At 51.2% G+C, this 13,988-nt stretch overlaps 1 protein-coding gene across 2 annotated transcripts in view; it reads left to right on the top strand.

Annotated features, from left to right (window-relative positions):
* The window catches only part of SH2D4A (SH2 domain containing 4A), a 74,892-nt gene extending 63,848 nt beyond the window's left edge, over positions 1–11,044 (top strand). For both annotated transcript variants that reach the window (XM_060136564.1, XM_060136563.1), the window contains exons 9-10: positions 7,740–7,960; positions 9,796–11,044. In XM_060136564.1, coding sequence (XP_059992547.1) covers positions 7,740–7,960; positions 9,796–9,888 — 314 coding nt within the window. In that variant the 3' untranslated portion in view covers positions 9,889–11,044. The remainder of the gene's footprint in view (positions 1–7,739; positions 7,961–9,795) is intronic.
* The last annotated feature ends 2,944 nt before the right edge of the window (positions 11,045–13,988 follow it).

The raw sequence follows: 13,988 nt of genomic DNA on the forward strand, positions 1-13,988 counted from the left end.
ATCGTACCACTTCTTGGAGAAAAGGGCCAAGGAATAAATAAAACTGAAGTTTGAAGGTCCATCCAGAAACCCACAGACCTATTTCTTCATTCCGTCCATTTTCCTACCCCTGTTAAATATGCAACAGTGTCAGGAGCTTAGGAGCCAGCAGGAACTAGGAGTGGGAAGGTGGGAAAAAGATAGAAGTAAATGTATAAACAGATTTCTGATTTAGGAAATTTCTAGTTACTTCTGTTGTTGTTAGATAAGTCACATGCTTGCTTTATGCATCAACAGCTGATCGTTATTCCTCTGAAATGTAATTTATGCTTCCTTATCCGAAATTGGAAATGCTTAGACTGTTGATGAAATACTTCCACCTGATTTATTTCTTATGGATGTCTTTGCTGTCGTGGCATATGATCGAACGTGCCCTCCAAATGCTTTACATTTTTTTAAAACTTTACATTTTAAGCTACTTAAAAAGCAAATCCTTTTAACATCCATGGGCTACCAACACAGTTCATACTGCAACTATTTTGATCCTTTCCATATTTGCTACACCCTCCAAATTTTCATCCTCCATTGGGGGTAAATCCTGTCCATTTCTGTGGAGGCAGTTATTCTCTGGAACTTAAGTTCCCTAGAGATGATTGTCCAGGAGGAGTCCTGTGTCTTTGTCTTCCCGGTGTTACCGAGTCCAAGCTCATACTGCTCAGGGCACGACAGGCCGATACATTGAGAGATGAGGTGTTGGGGCAGAGAAGAGTAACTTTATTCAGAAAGCCAGCAGACTGAGAAGATGGTGGACTAGTGTCCCAAAGAACCATCTTACCCGAGCTAGAATTCAGGCTTCTTTTACACTAAAAGGGGAGGTGGTGTGCTTCTTGGTGTCAGAATCCTTTGTTCTTGCAGCTGTCCACATAGGTCACGACGTTCACATAGGTCAGGTCACAACAAGACAAAGGTTATTCTCTGTTCTGCAACTTTTTATCTCTATATGAATGGAAAGCATTGTATCTTTAAAGGTCAGGCCTTGAGAATGGGCTACCCTGTATATTTCAGGATATAGGCAGCATTCTTTTTTACAAAGGTGCAGAGCCTGCATGATTAAGCACAGGCCACAGAGCTCAAAAGTTAGAGCTAAAGGAATAGGTCCAATATGGAGTCAGGTTTGTTCTTCTCCATCATACCTGCAGTGTGCCATGCACGCTCCATCAACACAGTCCTCCAGGGCTGAGTGTATATACCTGGATGGGTTGCATTGAGAAAGTCTCACAGAAGCCTCCCTAGATTTCTTTCAGGCTAAAACCTTAATTAACCTGGAAACTGGCATCCATAAGCGATAATCTGTCCTTCAGCTATTTTGCTGAGGAGTGGAGGTTTCTTAATTGGGGGGCCATCAAAATTCTACCCATCTCTCACAAAGGGATTTTTCAAGCTTCTGTCTTAAGCACAAATTACTGATTTGTGTGACTTTTCAAAGTCACCCAAATGTATTCACCCTGCCTCACTTACATCTATGATTCGGCTGCCTCATGGAGTGGAAGAGGCTGTGGTCGGAAGCAGGAGGACGTCGGTGCCTGTGCGTGGCAGTGATCTCGCAGAGGCAGCAGGGAGTGGTGGCGTGAAGGGAGATCTAAGTTCCCTGCCCAGAAATTGAACCTGGGGAGCCTGGATGAAAACCAGGAATCCAAGCCACCACACCCCTGGCTCTTGCCCGCAGTGAAAAATGCATTTCTCACAGAGGCAAAAACTGTAAAAACAGGTACAATTTTATTATTAGAGACACAGCACAGCAAGTGGGAGAGCACACAGGGAAACAGTTTGTTTAGTTAAGACAGAAACAAGGCAGAGATGCACACCCGGAGAGAACGGGTGTGGGCGTCCTCCCTAATGAGGAGTTCAGTAAAGAGGCGGTGAAGTCACTTATACAGGGCAGTTCTTCTGGGTCTCTGTTTACCTCTGGCTAGTTATCTGGTTTCTTTCTCCGCACCTGCCCTGCCCTAGGACCCTCCCTAACACGTGTGTGCACAACTTTTTTCCAAGATGGATTCCAGCCCAGAGGCCTATGGGACGGCCTTAGCATCACCCATTATGGAGTAGTGCCCCCTCCTTTTTGACCCTCAAGGAGGCTTTCTGCACATGTGCAGCATCTCCCTTGCCCCAAGGGTGGGACATATGTGACCTCTTGATCCTTTACCCACACAAAGTTTAGCCCCTCTCTGTTCCTGCCACGGCTGTTATCTTCAGGCATCCACAGGAGACAGAGTCTGGCTATTTACACTGTTTCTGTTGTCACTTCCATTGCGGAGAGCAAACAGGAGGCTGATTTTAAATGTCTAACCTAGAACCTGTCTATCTCCTGTCTCCGGAAATGCAAACAGAAGACTAGTCTGGCCTGAAGCCCACTTTTTCCTGCCCCCTGAAATGTAAACGGGAGGCCAGTTGTAAATGCCTGGCTTGTAAATGCCTGGCTTGGCTATCTCCAGCCTCTGCAGGGGAGGGCACGGGGAAGCCCTGACCTTGGGAGGAACCAGCAGGGCCTGAGCCACGAGCCCCAGGAGTCACCTCCATTCAGCATCAAAGCTTCATCTACAACGAGGCATCAGAGCACTTTGTCCAAATTATTCTCTGCGGTTCTCCTATGTGCCTGCGTAGTGTTAGTTCAGATTTCTGAAATACCTGAAGATGAAACATAAAGAGGTGAAAGCTACGGTATTTATTCAGATTTGAGAAGAGCTATCTTTTCTGCAGCGAATACTACGCATTGCTTTTTTTCTGGGAGACCCTGGCTTTTCTCATAAATTACCCAGGGCTTAGTATGTTATTCCAATAATGCTGAGAACAGTCCATTAACCCCAAACCCTCTCTTCCTTGAGTTTTTCAAATGATGCAATTGGGTCCTCACCCTGACGCTGCTGGCCACCGGGGTCAGGGCCTGCCGGCACTCGGAGCCTCACGCTTCCCATCACTGACGCCCGCGGCTCTGGGTTTGCGGTTTCCACTGTGGTCTTGGAGGGACCTCGGAGGCAAGAGAGAGGGCAGTGGGTGGGTCCCACCAAAGGGAGTGGCTCTGCTTGGGGGTTTACTTGTGATGCGTTTCTGGAAAGGGGCATTCTACTCTTTAGAGAAGTAGCTTTAAGTCCACGCTTTTGTTGTCAGACTTTCTTTGTCACGTGCCTTGTGTCCTGGACTTCTGCTGCCACAGCCAGAGCAGGCTAGACGCTGCTTCTTGAGCCGGTGCGGGTAGGCGAGCACGCGCACTGGCGACAAGCGCATCTCTGGGGCCTGGCCGCCTGCGCTCAGCTCCCGGTCCCCCACCAACCGGCTGTGTGGCCTCAGCAAGTCGCACGACTCCTGCACTTGACTCTCATCAGTCTGATGCAGATAACGACGTTACCTGCCTCCCAGGGCTGGTCTGAACAAGGTAAAATACATAAAGTACTTAGAACTGTGTGTGACGCATACTCAGGCCTGGTTAGTAAGTGTTAGCCATGGTGATGAGGTGAGAACAAACGATGTAATTTTAACCTTTGAATTATTAAGGAAACATTATGAATAATACTTTAAGAGCTCTGACCGTTTTTCATCATCCCTAAGGTGCCTGAGACGTCAAGGGTGAATGTCAGCATCACGGTGCGCCTCCTTCTACACAGAGGACCAGGGCAGGACCCAGAGCCTCTCTGAAAGTGCTTCCTTTACATGCTGCAGGGTCAGAGAGTGTAAAGTAGGAAGGAGCTCTCTCCCAAGTTTAAGACTCCCCGGGGATAACGTGTACACTCGCAGTCTGCAGGGCTCTGCCTGGAAGAACCAACGTGCCCGCCGGGGACAGGTGTTCCAGATGGGTGTGTGTGATCCTGGCCTCGGGTCAGGCACCTGGTCCAGCCAGCACTCAGGGCCCACCCGAGAGACCTTACGCATGTCAGGAACTCTGCAACATGGGCCTTCCCCTTTGTCCTTGAAGGGCAGTGACAGTGCCTCTTCCTCAGGCCACTGTGAGGATTAAATGAGGGGATGCACACCTGGAGGAGTGCCAGGCAGACACAAAGAACCCTCAGTGCTGTTGTTATTGGGTATCTTTCGTCTGGTTATTAAACACAGCTTTTCCAGATACTGGAAGCAGGTCACACAGATGTACATGTATCAGCAGAGTTAGACCTGGTGGTGCCTTGGAGAAACATGAGTGCAGCCCTGTCCCCGTGGTAACAATTCTCAGACCAGAGGCAGTGGTTGCTAGAAGTGTCCTAGAGAAAGAAGTAAGACAAAATTATTCGTTAGACCTTTTCTGGGCATCCTGAGTGGCAGGTGCTGAGGCTGTGAAAATAAATAAGGAGTGGTGGCTGCCCTCTCGTTGCTCGCGCGGTGGAGCAGGGAGACACGAAGCAGAATGTGCCGTGGTCCCCTCAGAGCTGTGGACGGCGCTTGCCCAGGTGGAGGTCGGGCCAGGTGAGCCCTTGGAGAGGCTGAGTGAGTGCTCACCGGGCCTGAGGACCCTCAGCCTCAGATTGCTCAGGGAGAGATGAGAACGCTTCATGCTGTTGGGCTGAATCTTGGAGAACACGGAGGAAGGGCCGGCAAAGGGCATCCCGTTTACCTGCCCTCCTTCTGTAGGGGAGTCGCTGTCACTTGGCTTTCCAGTGAGGGTCCTGCGGGGGGTTCTGAGTTGTTTCAGGTCTCCTGGGGTCCATTTATTGTCTCCTGTGCAAACACAGTTTTCCTGAGCCTGGCCTGGAGCGCTAAACCTACACTCACAGGGGTTTAGGGCTGTGCTCTCCGATATGGAGCCACTAGTCATGCCTGGCTCTTTACAGCAAAATTAATTAAAATGAAAACTTGAGTCCCTCAGTCACATGTCAGGTGCTCGGTAGCCACACATGACCGGCACAGACAACATTTCCATTGTCACAGAAAGTTCTGTTGAATGGGACTGTTCTTGAGGGCGCCGGGCATCACGCAGACGACCGGGACAAGTGAGACCTTTCTCTCTGCTCCCCTCCAAGCCGGGGGTCCAGGCTCTCGGGAGCTTAGCCCCTTCCCCTGGCACAATGCCCTCTGCTGTCCCCCGGGCCACCGCCGTTCTGCCCCACCTGGCCTGGATTCAGCTCCAAAATAGACCGCTGGGTGAAGATCTGGTTCATTTCAAAAAACTGGTGAAGCAGAAGGAAGCTTTTATGTATCCGTTTCCACTAGTGCGGAGATCCTTCTATGCTCCTAGACAGGTTTGATTCTTGTGTGAGGAGAGCTGGTGCGAGGGTGGTGGCCTGGAGGTGTCACAGCCTCAGGGACTGGAGGAAGGCCACTCACTGCTCTAGAATTAATTTCTTAGAGTTGTGCACGGGGCACGAGTCCGTGGTGATTAATATCTGATGCTGGACTTCGGCATTGCATTCAAGAGCTCCCTTTACGGGGGAGCTTGGCAGTGACCTCAGTCAGGCCTCCCTGAAGGCACCCGCTGCCCTCGATGGAATCGTGAGAAATTGTCCATCGACCTGTATCACAGGTGCACCAAGAGAGCATGCCCTTCAGGCGTGGTGACGCTGTTGTAAAGCAAAAAGAACAAAGCCTAGTTCCCGTAGCATTCACCTTCTGCACCTGCCGTGGGTACCACCGAGTGGAAGGAGGCCCCATTAGGACCAAGTTCTGGTGTCTCTGGAGATGAGACAGCACCAGGACTTGTGTGTAATGAGGAATAGTTACAGACTGGGAGGCTCTCGGATGGTTTGATCTACAGCTACTACATGACCTGATTTTAGGAGGAATTTGCCTTATTCTGGTTATAATTTTCCAGAATAGCTTTCATTTTAGGAATCCAAATCCATCTTAATAAAATCCAGACATTATACATTATAACATCTGTCCCATCTGTTGAAGTAATCTGGAATCTCAGAGTCAGCCTGTCAGTAAGTCGGGGAGGGGAGAGAAATCTTTTCAGAATGAGCCCCTCAGCTCGATTCTGAAGTCAGTGAAAAATACCCCTGGTTTCAGAGACAGACCCAGAGTCTTCAAACCTTGGTGCCCTGCAGGCCCCAGGCAGGCTGGTCACCTGTGGCCTTGGTTCAGCCTCCGGTTGCCCTCCGTGGGACCGGTGTGTGCAGAAGGTACAACAGGCAGACAGAAGCGGTCGTAGCTGGGGGAGCTCACCTGGGCGTCACTTGGGCACCTGACGCGGACACCCAGCAGCTGACCCAGGGGCTCCTCAGGGTCACGGTGCCTGCCGTGTCCAGTGGCTCAGTCTCGCTGGGGAAGGGCAGGAAGGTGACTGGAGAGGACAGAGAAGGTGCCCCATGGGGCAGGGACACAGCAGAGCTGGGGCCAGAGGAGAGGCGGCAGGCTCACTTCCTGTCCAGCGCCCCCACTCCCACCCCCATCCTGGCGTCGCCCTGGGGCTGGGCCTCACGCACCGGGACGTGCAGGTGCGGGCCCTGCAGGGGGGGACGGGGCAGGAGGCGGGCCGGTCAGCTGGATTTCCAGTCCTCCCGTTATTAAAGGTCTGCTTACAAGGGAGAACATAGAAGCAGTTTTAGTTTAGGCTTCACCCTGGATAATTAGGTTTAATTCTCAATTAACTTTACCACCTTTAGTCATGTTAGACTAAAGGGCTGTGATAATCCATTGCCTTTCCACCAGGAGGTTTTCTGGGTTTTCCTGATAACGATACTGAGGACCAGCATGGGAGAAGGCAGGGGGTCCCATCTGCTGACGCGGGAAAGGGCGCAGAGAACGCTGCTCCCCAGGTCAGAGGTCAGAGTCGCTCACCGCCCTCACCACCCTGCCAAGACGTGTCTGTGCGCTTTCTGGCCGTCTCATCACATTGCTGGTTCATCTGAAGAATTACACTAGGCATGAGAAGGGGAACCGGGAATACGGGTCAGACGTCATGAGTGTGGACTCATTGGGGGAAAGGCCGGTCTGAATCAGTGTGAATTCATGAGGCATCCAAACTATACACATGTATACATAGGTGTATAAAGCTCATGTGTATATACATGAAGGTTTCATTCTTCTGAATGTATGTGAAGACATAAATATTAATAGATAAGCATATATATACCCATGCACATGCATATACCTGTATATCTACCCTCATTCCTGTAAATGAAGCCTCATTTAGGAGTAGCCACAGCAGAGGGCACTGGGTAGGCCTGGGCCCATCCCGCTTCTGTCACTCACTTGTTGACACCCGACCAGGGTGTCCACCTTCGGCACTGACGGCATTGGGGCTGGATCACTCTTTGTAGTGAGGCTGTTCTGTTCACGGTGGGAAGTTTAGCATCATCCCTGCCTCAACGAACTGGAGGAAAGTAGCCCCCCGCCCAGGACAACCAAAAATGTCTCCAGACATTTCCAGACATTGCCCTGGGTGAGAACTACCGTTCCAGATCAAGCAGGATCATTCCCAGGCCACAGAGTCCCCATCAGTCACCTGGGGAGAGCTCACCCTCCCAGGACGACCGTCAAGGGTCCGACGACACTCAGAAGCCACCTGACGCCTGTGCTGTTGTCAGTGGGTGTGCGAGTGGGAATGTGTTCTGAGGGGTAAACGTTTCAGCTCTCGTTTATACTATCCATTTGCTTATGTAACCTACCCCGGCCCAGTCACCAAATACCAGATGACGAATGATACTATACCGTATTCCTAAGAAGTCCAAACTGGACTTAAACTTGCTCAGATTTTTATTAGCTTTATCCACGCGGCTGTGTTTAACAGAGGGGAGTTTTGGAAATGATTTGGCTGAAACACCTCTTCTTTCCCACAGGAATTCTCACCGTACAGAGAGCAAATGAGCTGCTGAGCACGTGCGTGCCTGGCAGCTTTCTGATCCGGGTCAGTGAGAGGATCAAGGGCTACGTCCTGTCCTATCTGTCCAAGGACGGCTGCAAACACTTCCTCATAGATGCCTCCACGGACTCGTACAGCTTCCTGGGTGCCGACCAGCTGCAGCATGCCAGCCTGGCTGACTTGGTGGAGTACCACAAGGTGAAGCGATGCGCAGACTTCACTGGCTCGTGATAGGGGTCCTGCAGCAGCTCTGACAGTGAAAGGCAATTCCAAGAAAAATGACTGACACAAGCAGTGGGGGATTAGCCTTTGATGACCCCTCCTGAAAATCAGGATTGTCAATGGCATTTCCTTTATCACTGAACCTAGTTCCTCCTCAAATGCTCAGGGAGAACCCACTGGGGCAGAGCATGCAGGAGATGCTACAAAATCTGTGCACTCTGATCACATCTGAGAACACTCCTTTTTTTTTGAAGTATAGTTGATTTACAGTGTGGTGGTAATTACTGCCGTACTGCAGAGTGATTCAGTTATACATATATATACATTCTTTTTTTTTTTAATATATTCTTTTCCATCATGAGAACACTCTTAAGTTAGAGCACAAGCCCAGGAGGGAGGGAGACCACGTGGCAGTTTGCGGGCAAGAAAAATCTCTTTCAAGGCTGCCTAAGCCAAGGAAGCTCTGTGAACACCAGGGGAGACCAGAGGTTGTGTGCTCTGGAAGCTTTGTGAACACCAGGGGGGACCAGAGGTTGTGTGCTCTGGAAGCTTTGTGAACTCCAAGGGGAGACCAGAGGTTGTGTGCTCTGGAAGCTCTGTGAACACCAGGGGAGACCAGAGGTTGTGTGCTCTGGAAGCTCTGTGAACACCAGGGGAGACCAGAGGTTGTGTGCTCTGGAAGCTCTGTGAACACCAGGGGAGACCAGAGGTTATGTGCTCTGGAAGCTCTGTGAACACCAGGGGAGACCAGAGGTTATGTGCTCTGGAAGCTTTGTGAGCACCAGGGGAGACCAGAGGTTGTGTGCTCTGGAAGCTTTGTGAACTCCAAGGGGAGACCAGAGGTTGTGTGCTCTGGAAGCTCTGTGAACACCAGGGGGGACCAGAGGTTGTGTGCTCTGGAAGCTTTGTGAACACCAGGGGAGACCAGAGGTTGTGTGCTCTGGAAGCTTTGTGAACACCAAGGGAGACCAGAGGTTGTGTGCTCTGGAAGCTCTGTGAGCACCAGGGGAGACCACAGGTTGTGTGCTCTGGAAGCTCTGTGAACTCCAAGGGGAGACCAGAGGTTGTGTGCTCTGGAAGCTTTGTGAACACCAGGGGAGACCAGAGGTTGTGTGCTCTGGAAGCTTTGTGAACACCAAGGGAGACCAGAGGTTGTGTGCTCTGGAAGCTCTGTGAGCACCAGGGGAGACCAGAGGTTGTGTGCTCTGGAAGCTCTGTGAACTCCAAGGGGAGACCAGAGGTTGTGTGCTCTGGAAGCTTTGTGAACACCAGGGGGGACCAGAGGTTGTGTGCTCTGGAAGCTTTGTGAACTCCAAGGGGAGACCAGAGGTTGTGTGCTCTGGAAGCTCTGTGAACACCAGGGGAGACCAGAGGTTGTGTGCTCTGGAAGCTTTGTGAACACCAAGGGAGACCAGAGGTTGTGTGCTCTGGAAGCTCTGTGAACACCAGGGGAGACCAGAGGTTGTGTGCTCTGGAAGCTCTGTGAACACCAGGGGAGACCAGAGGTTGTGTGCTCTGGAAGCTCTGTGAACACCAGGGGAGACCAGAGGTTGTGTGCTCTGGAAGCTTTGTGAACACCAGGGGGGACCAGAGGTTGTGTGCTCTGGAAGCTTTGTGAACACCAAGGAAGACCAGAGGTTATGTGCTCTGGAAGCTTTGTGAACACCAAGGGAGACCAGAGGTTGTGTGCTCCGGCGGGGTAGGGAGGCAGGGCTTCCTACTAAACTGTCTGATAAATAAGACTCCGGAGCCGCCTGATACCTGTGCTGCTGTCACTGGGCACAGCCTGACCTGTACCCTCTGCTTCACAGGAGGAACCCATCACCTCCCTGGGGAAGGAGCTCCTTCTGTACCCCTGCGGTCAGCAGGAGCAGCCGCCCGACTACCAGGGCCTGTTTGAGTGACAACCTCATCGTGTCATCCTGCAGCCGCCAGCTGGGCCATCCTCTGGACAGACAGACACCACGGAGATGGACACTTGTGTATGAAGCCACATCGCCCTGCAGCGAGCCGATCCTGATCAAGTGAAAGGACCCTTGGGGGTCCCATGGCGACCTCTCTTTTGCACAAATGCTGGAGTTTAATTAACGCTAAGAGGGAATCACCTCTGCATTGTACGCACCCCAGCAATAAAGGGAGAAGAACCCCCATCTCTGCAGCTCCCAACATGAAGGCTACAACCCTAGTGATGTATGGAATAAACGAAGAAGAAATTGGAACCTTTTAGGAATTAAGGAGCACCTCAAAACCAGAAGTCCTCCATGGCCTTGGCACTCCCTCTCTGCCTCATCTCGGAAGGTCTCGGGGTCCTGTTCCTGTGAAGTTCCTCGGTGGCGTCAGGGACTGGCGAAAGAGCATGCACTAGTGGCTGAGCCCATGGCCCTGCACACCTCACTTGCGGTGCATGTGTGGGCCAGGGTGTAAGACACACAGGGAACACAAGTTGCGGGTGTTGTGAACTGAATGAGGAGTTTGAAGGTGTAGGACGAGAGCCTTCACATGTACAGAAATACTCCGGACGACGGCAGGGGGTGAGGGGCCCTGTGTGAGGGGTTCGCTGGCTCTGGGGAGCGGGGCAGGGCTCTACCCAGGACCTTGCCGAGGAGGGTGAAGCCACATGCGTGCCTTGGATAGACAAGGGCAGAAGAGTGAGCTTTGTGGACACTAGGTGCTGTGGGTCGAGTCCCCCAAAGAGACATTGAAGTCCTAACCCCCTGCACCTGTGAACGTGGCATTATTTGGAAACAGGGTCTTTGCAAATGTGATCAAATTAAGACGAGGTCAGACCAGATTAAGGCAGGTCCCAAAGCCAACGACCGGCGTCCTTATAAGGAGAGAGGGGTTGGGAAGTTGAGGTGTGTAAGCAGAGGGGATGGCAGCCAGGGGACAGCAGAGGCAGGGCCCCGAGTGACAAGCCGCAAGCCAGGGGACGCCGGGGGCCGGGGGGGCAGCATGGAGCAGACTCCCCAGAGCCCTGGAGGGGAGCATGGCCCTGCAGACACCTCGATTCCAGACTTGTAGCCTCCAGAACTATGACAGAATAAATGTCTTTTGTCTTAAGCCACCGAGTCTATGGTAATTTGTTAAGGCAGCCCTAGGAAACTAATACAGACGTTTATGTAATTGCAGACCCTGATGTGCCTTGTGTACCTCTGGTTGCCGTACAGCCCGCCAGCCTCCTGAGGAAGGGAAGGCGGGAGATAACTCCCCCTGGCTCTTCGGCTCTCGACGCAGACTTGCTCAGTCAGGCAGGCAGGCAGGCCCCTCATGCAGGAGCTCCCAGGCCAGCCCAGCAGGGTGACAGCCTCTGGGCGGCCACCAGGATCACGCGGGAGGATGGGGTTTGCTGGTACTCCAGGCTTGGCTCCTGTGGTGGCATTCATTTAAAGGACGCATAGGGTTGTAGCAGTCTGTTCGTGAAGTTGTTGGCTGTGCAAGACACACCTGGACAGTGTAAAATGTAGCCAGAGGGTGGGGTACACGTATATGTGTGAGTGTGCATGGGTGTATGTGTGCTTTAATGAGAAAGTTTTTAAACTGATCATTGTTAGGTGTTTCTTGAAATGTTCCGTGTGGTTTCTGTTGTCTGAGAGACAATGGTCAGTTGTCTAAGAGAACCTATCTCTTAGCTTTCATTTCTAACAGTAGTCCGGCAGTCATGACATTATAAAATTGCAGACATACACAGGGCTGGAAGTCAGAAACTTCTGCTACCAGGCTTCCCTGGTGGCGCGGTGGCTAAGAATCTGCCTGCCAATGCAGGGGACACGGGTTCGAGCCCTGGTCCGGGAAGATCCCACATGCCGCAGAGCAACTAAGCCTGTGCGCCACAACTACTGAGCCCACGGGCCACAACTACTGAAGTCCGTGGGCCTAGAGCCCATGCTCCGCAACAAGAGAAGCCACCGCAATGAGAAGCCCGTGCACCACAACAAAGAGTAGCCCCCGCTCACGCGACTAGAGAAAGCCCACGTGCAGCAATAAAGACCCAACACAGCCAAAAATAAATAAAAATTTTAAAAAGAAAAGAAAAACTTGCGTTCCCATCTCTTCCCACCATTAGCTGTGTGACCTTGGACAGGTCCCTCTACCTCTCTGAACTTCAGTTTTTCACTTCTAGCAAAACAAGGTGGGATAACCAGGTAATTATTATTTTCATCCATCTCTGAAATCTTAAGGTTCTGGAATAAATAGAAAAATACCCTATAGCCACTAGTAATTATGAAGACATATAAGATTCTAGCATCACCCTCTGCCTACAGTTATTTTGGAGGAAATAAGTACAGTCCTATCCGGATGTAACTACAGAGTGACACCCTACCGGAGGAAGACTTAGAAAACAGGTGACCAGACTGAATTAACCTAATATTACCAGGAGGGGCAGACTTGAGTTCTCTACACTTTTACCTCGTTGGCTATTGATATTCAGAGGAAGAAACTGTCCAGTGTTTGCTGATAAGATGGCCAAGAGTAGCACTTGATATTCCGAGGGAGAGTGGTTTACATAACTTAGAAACTGTTTGCCACTAAATAGGGTTGGGGAGGCCTGAATTCTCATCCCAGCTCTGCAATTAGACTCAGTGTCCCAGGGTCTGAGCCTGGTTAAGGCTGAAGGAGAGGACGTCCAGCCTCTGGCCTGCTCTCGCCCTCCTGTGGCCTCGATAAGGCCAGCACCCAGACCTGCCTGTCGAGCTTTCCTGGTCTGGGATGCTCCCCAGCCCCAGGCGCTGCAACGTGCCCACCTCCGTGGGACTGTGCTGAATACCGCTCCCTGACCGTGGTGACTCTTCTCTCCCCCAGGGAGATTGCGGGTCTCCTACAGTTGCCCCAGACCCTCCGCTGCCCCTCCCCACTGCCAGAACCTCACACTCCCACCAAACCTCCATCAAGGCACAGGAGGGTGCACCAGAGAGTCACTCTGTACTCTGGCATCCCCAGCAGGCTAAGTGACAAGCAGAAGTGTCAGTTGGCTCAAACCTTACGCCAAGAAGAGGAAGACACAGGAACAGCCAGAGAAAAAGTGAACCCGGGGCACAGGCAGATCACTTGAGACATCTCAGGGGCATTTGCACCAGAAATTGCCTCTCTGAGCTAATGCTTTGGAATTGACCATCCTTTTAGCGTAAGGTCATGGCTGATGTGGCATGAGGTCTGTTTTTAGGTTAAAAAAGTTAAGGTCAGGACTTCCCTGGTGGCGCAGTGGTTAAAGAATCCACCTGCCAATACAGGGGACACAGGTTCGAGTCCTGGTCTGGGAAGATCCCACATGCGATGGAGCAACTAAGCCCATGCGCCACAACTAGTGAGCCTGTGTTCAAGAGTCCACGAGCCACAACTACTGAAGGCTACACGCCTAGAGCCCGTGCTCCACAACAAGAGAAGCCACCGCAATGAGGAGCCCACGCACAGCAATGAAGAGTAGCCCCCGCTCGCCGCAACTAGACCAGCGCAGCCAATAATAAATATTAATTTTTTAAAATTATGGTCTACGTTTTTGCAATTGCCACCTCTGCAGGGGCGGCTTTCTTCACGCACACGCATCCAAACATTGGTTATGTCCTCACATATCTCACATATATATACCCTGGGACTCCTGCATTTGGTGCACAGAGAAGACACAGAAATGATTTGTGGGGGATGCTCGGATGTATTTTCATGGGGCCTCTTTGCTTTCATTTTGTCAAGAACATGTTCCAGACTGCATTGCACAGTTTTCTGTTTTAGAACATCAGTTTTCTACATTTATATCTTTAAATAATACTTCAATTTGAATTATGTGTTCCCGTCCTCCGGAGTAACTATTTTTGACTTAAAAAAATACACAACGTGAGAGTTGTGAGTTAAGTTTTATTTGGGGCAAAATAAGGACTGCAGCCCAGGACACGGCTTTTCAGATAACTCTGAGAAACTGCTCCAAGGAGGCGAGGGGGGAGCCAGGACACAGGAGTTTTGCAACGAAGGGCAGGTAGTCGGGAACGTCAAAGGATTATTGTTAATTAAAGAA

This window comes from Lagenorhynchus albirostris, chromosome 21 (genome assembly GCF_949774975.1).
Source record: "Lagenorhynchus albirostris chromosome 21, mLagAlb1.1, whole genome shotgun sequence".
NCBI classification, from domain to species: domain Eukaryota; kingdom Metazoa; phylum Chordata; class Mammalia; order Artiodactyla; family Delphinidae; genus Lagenorhynchus; species Lagenorhynchus albirostris.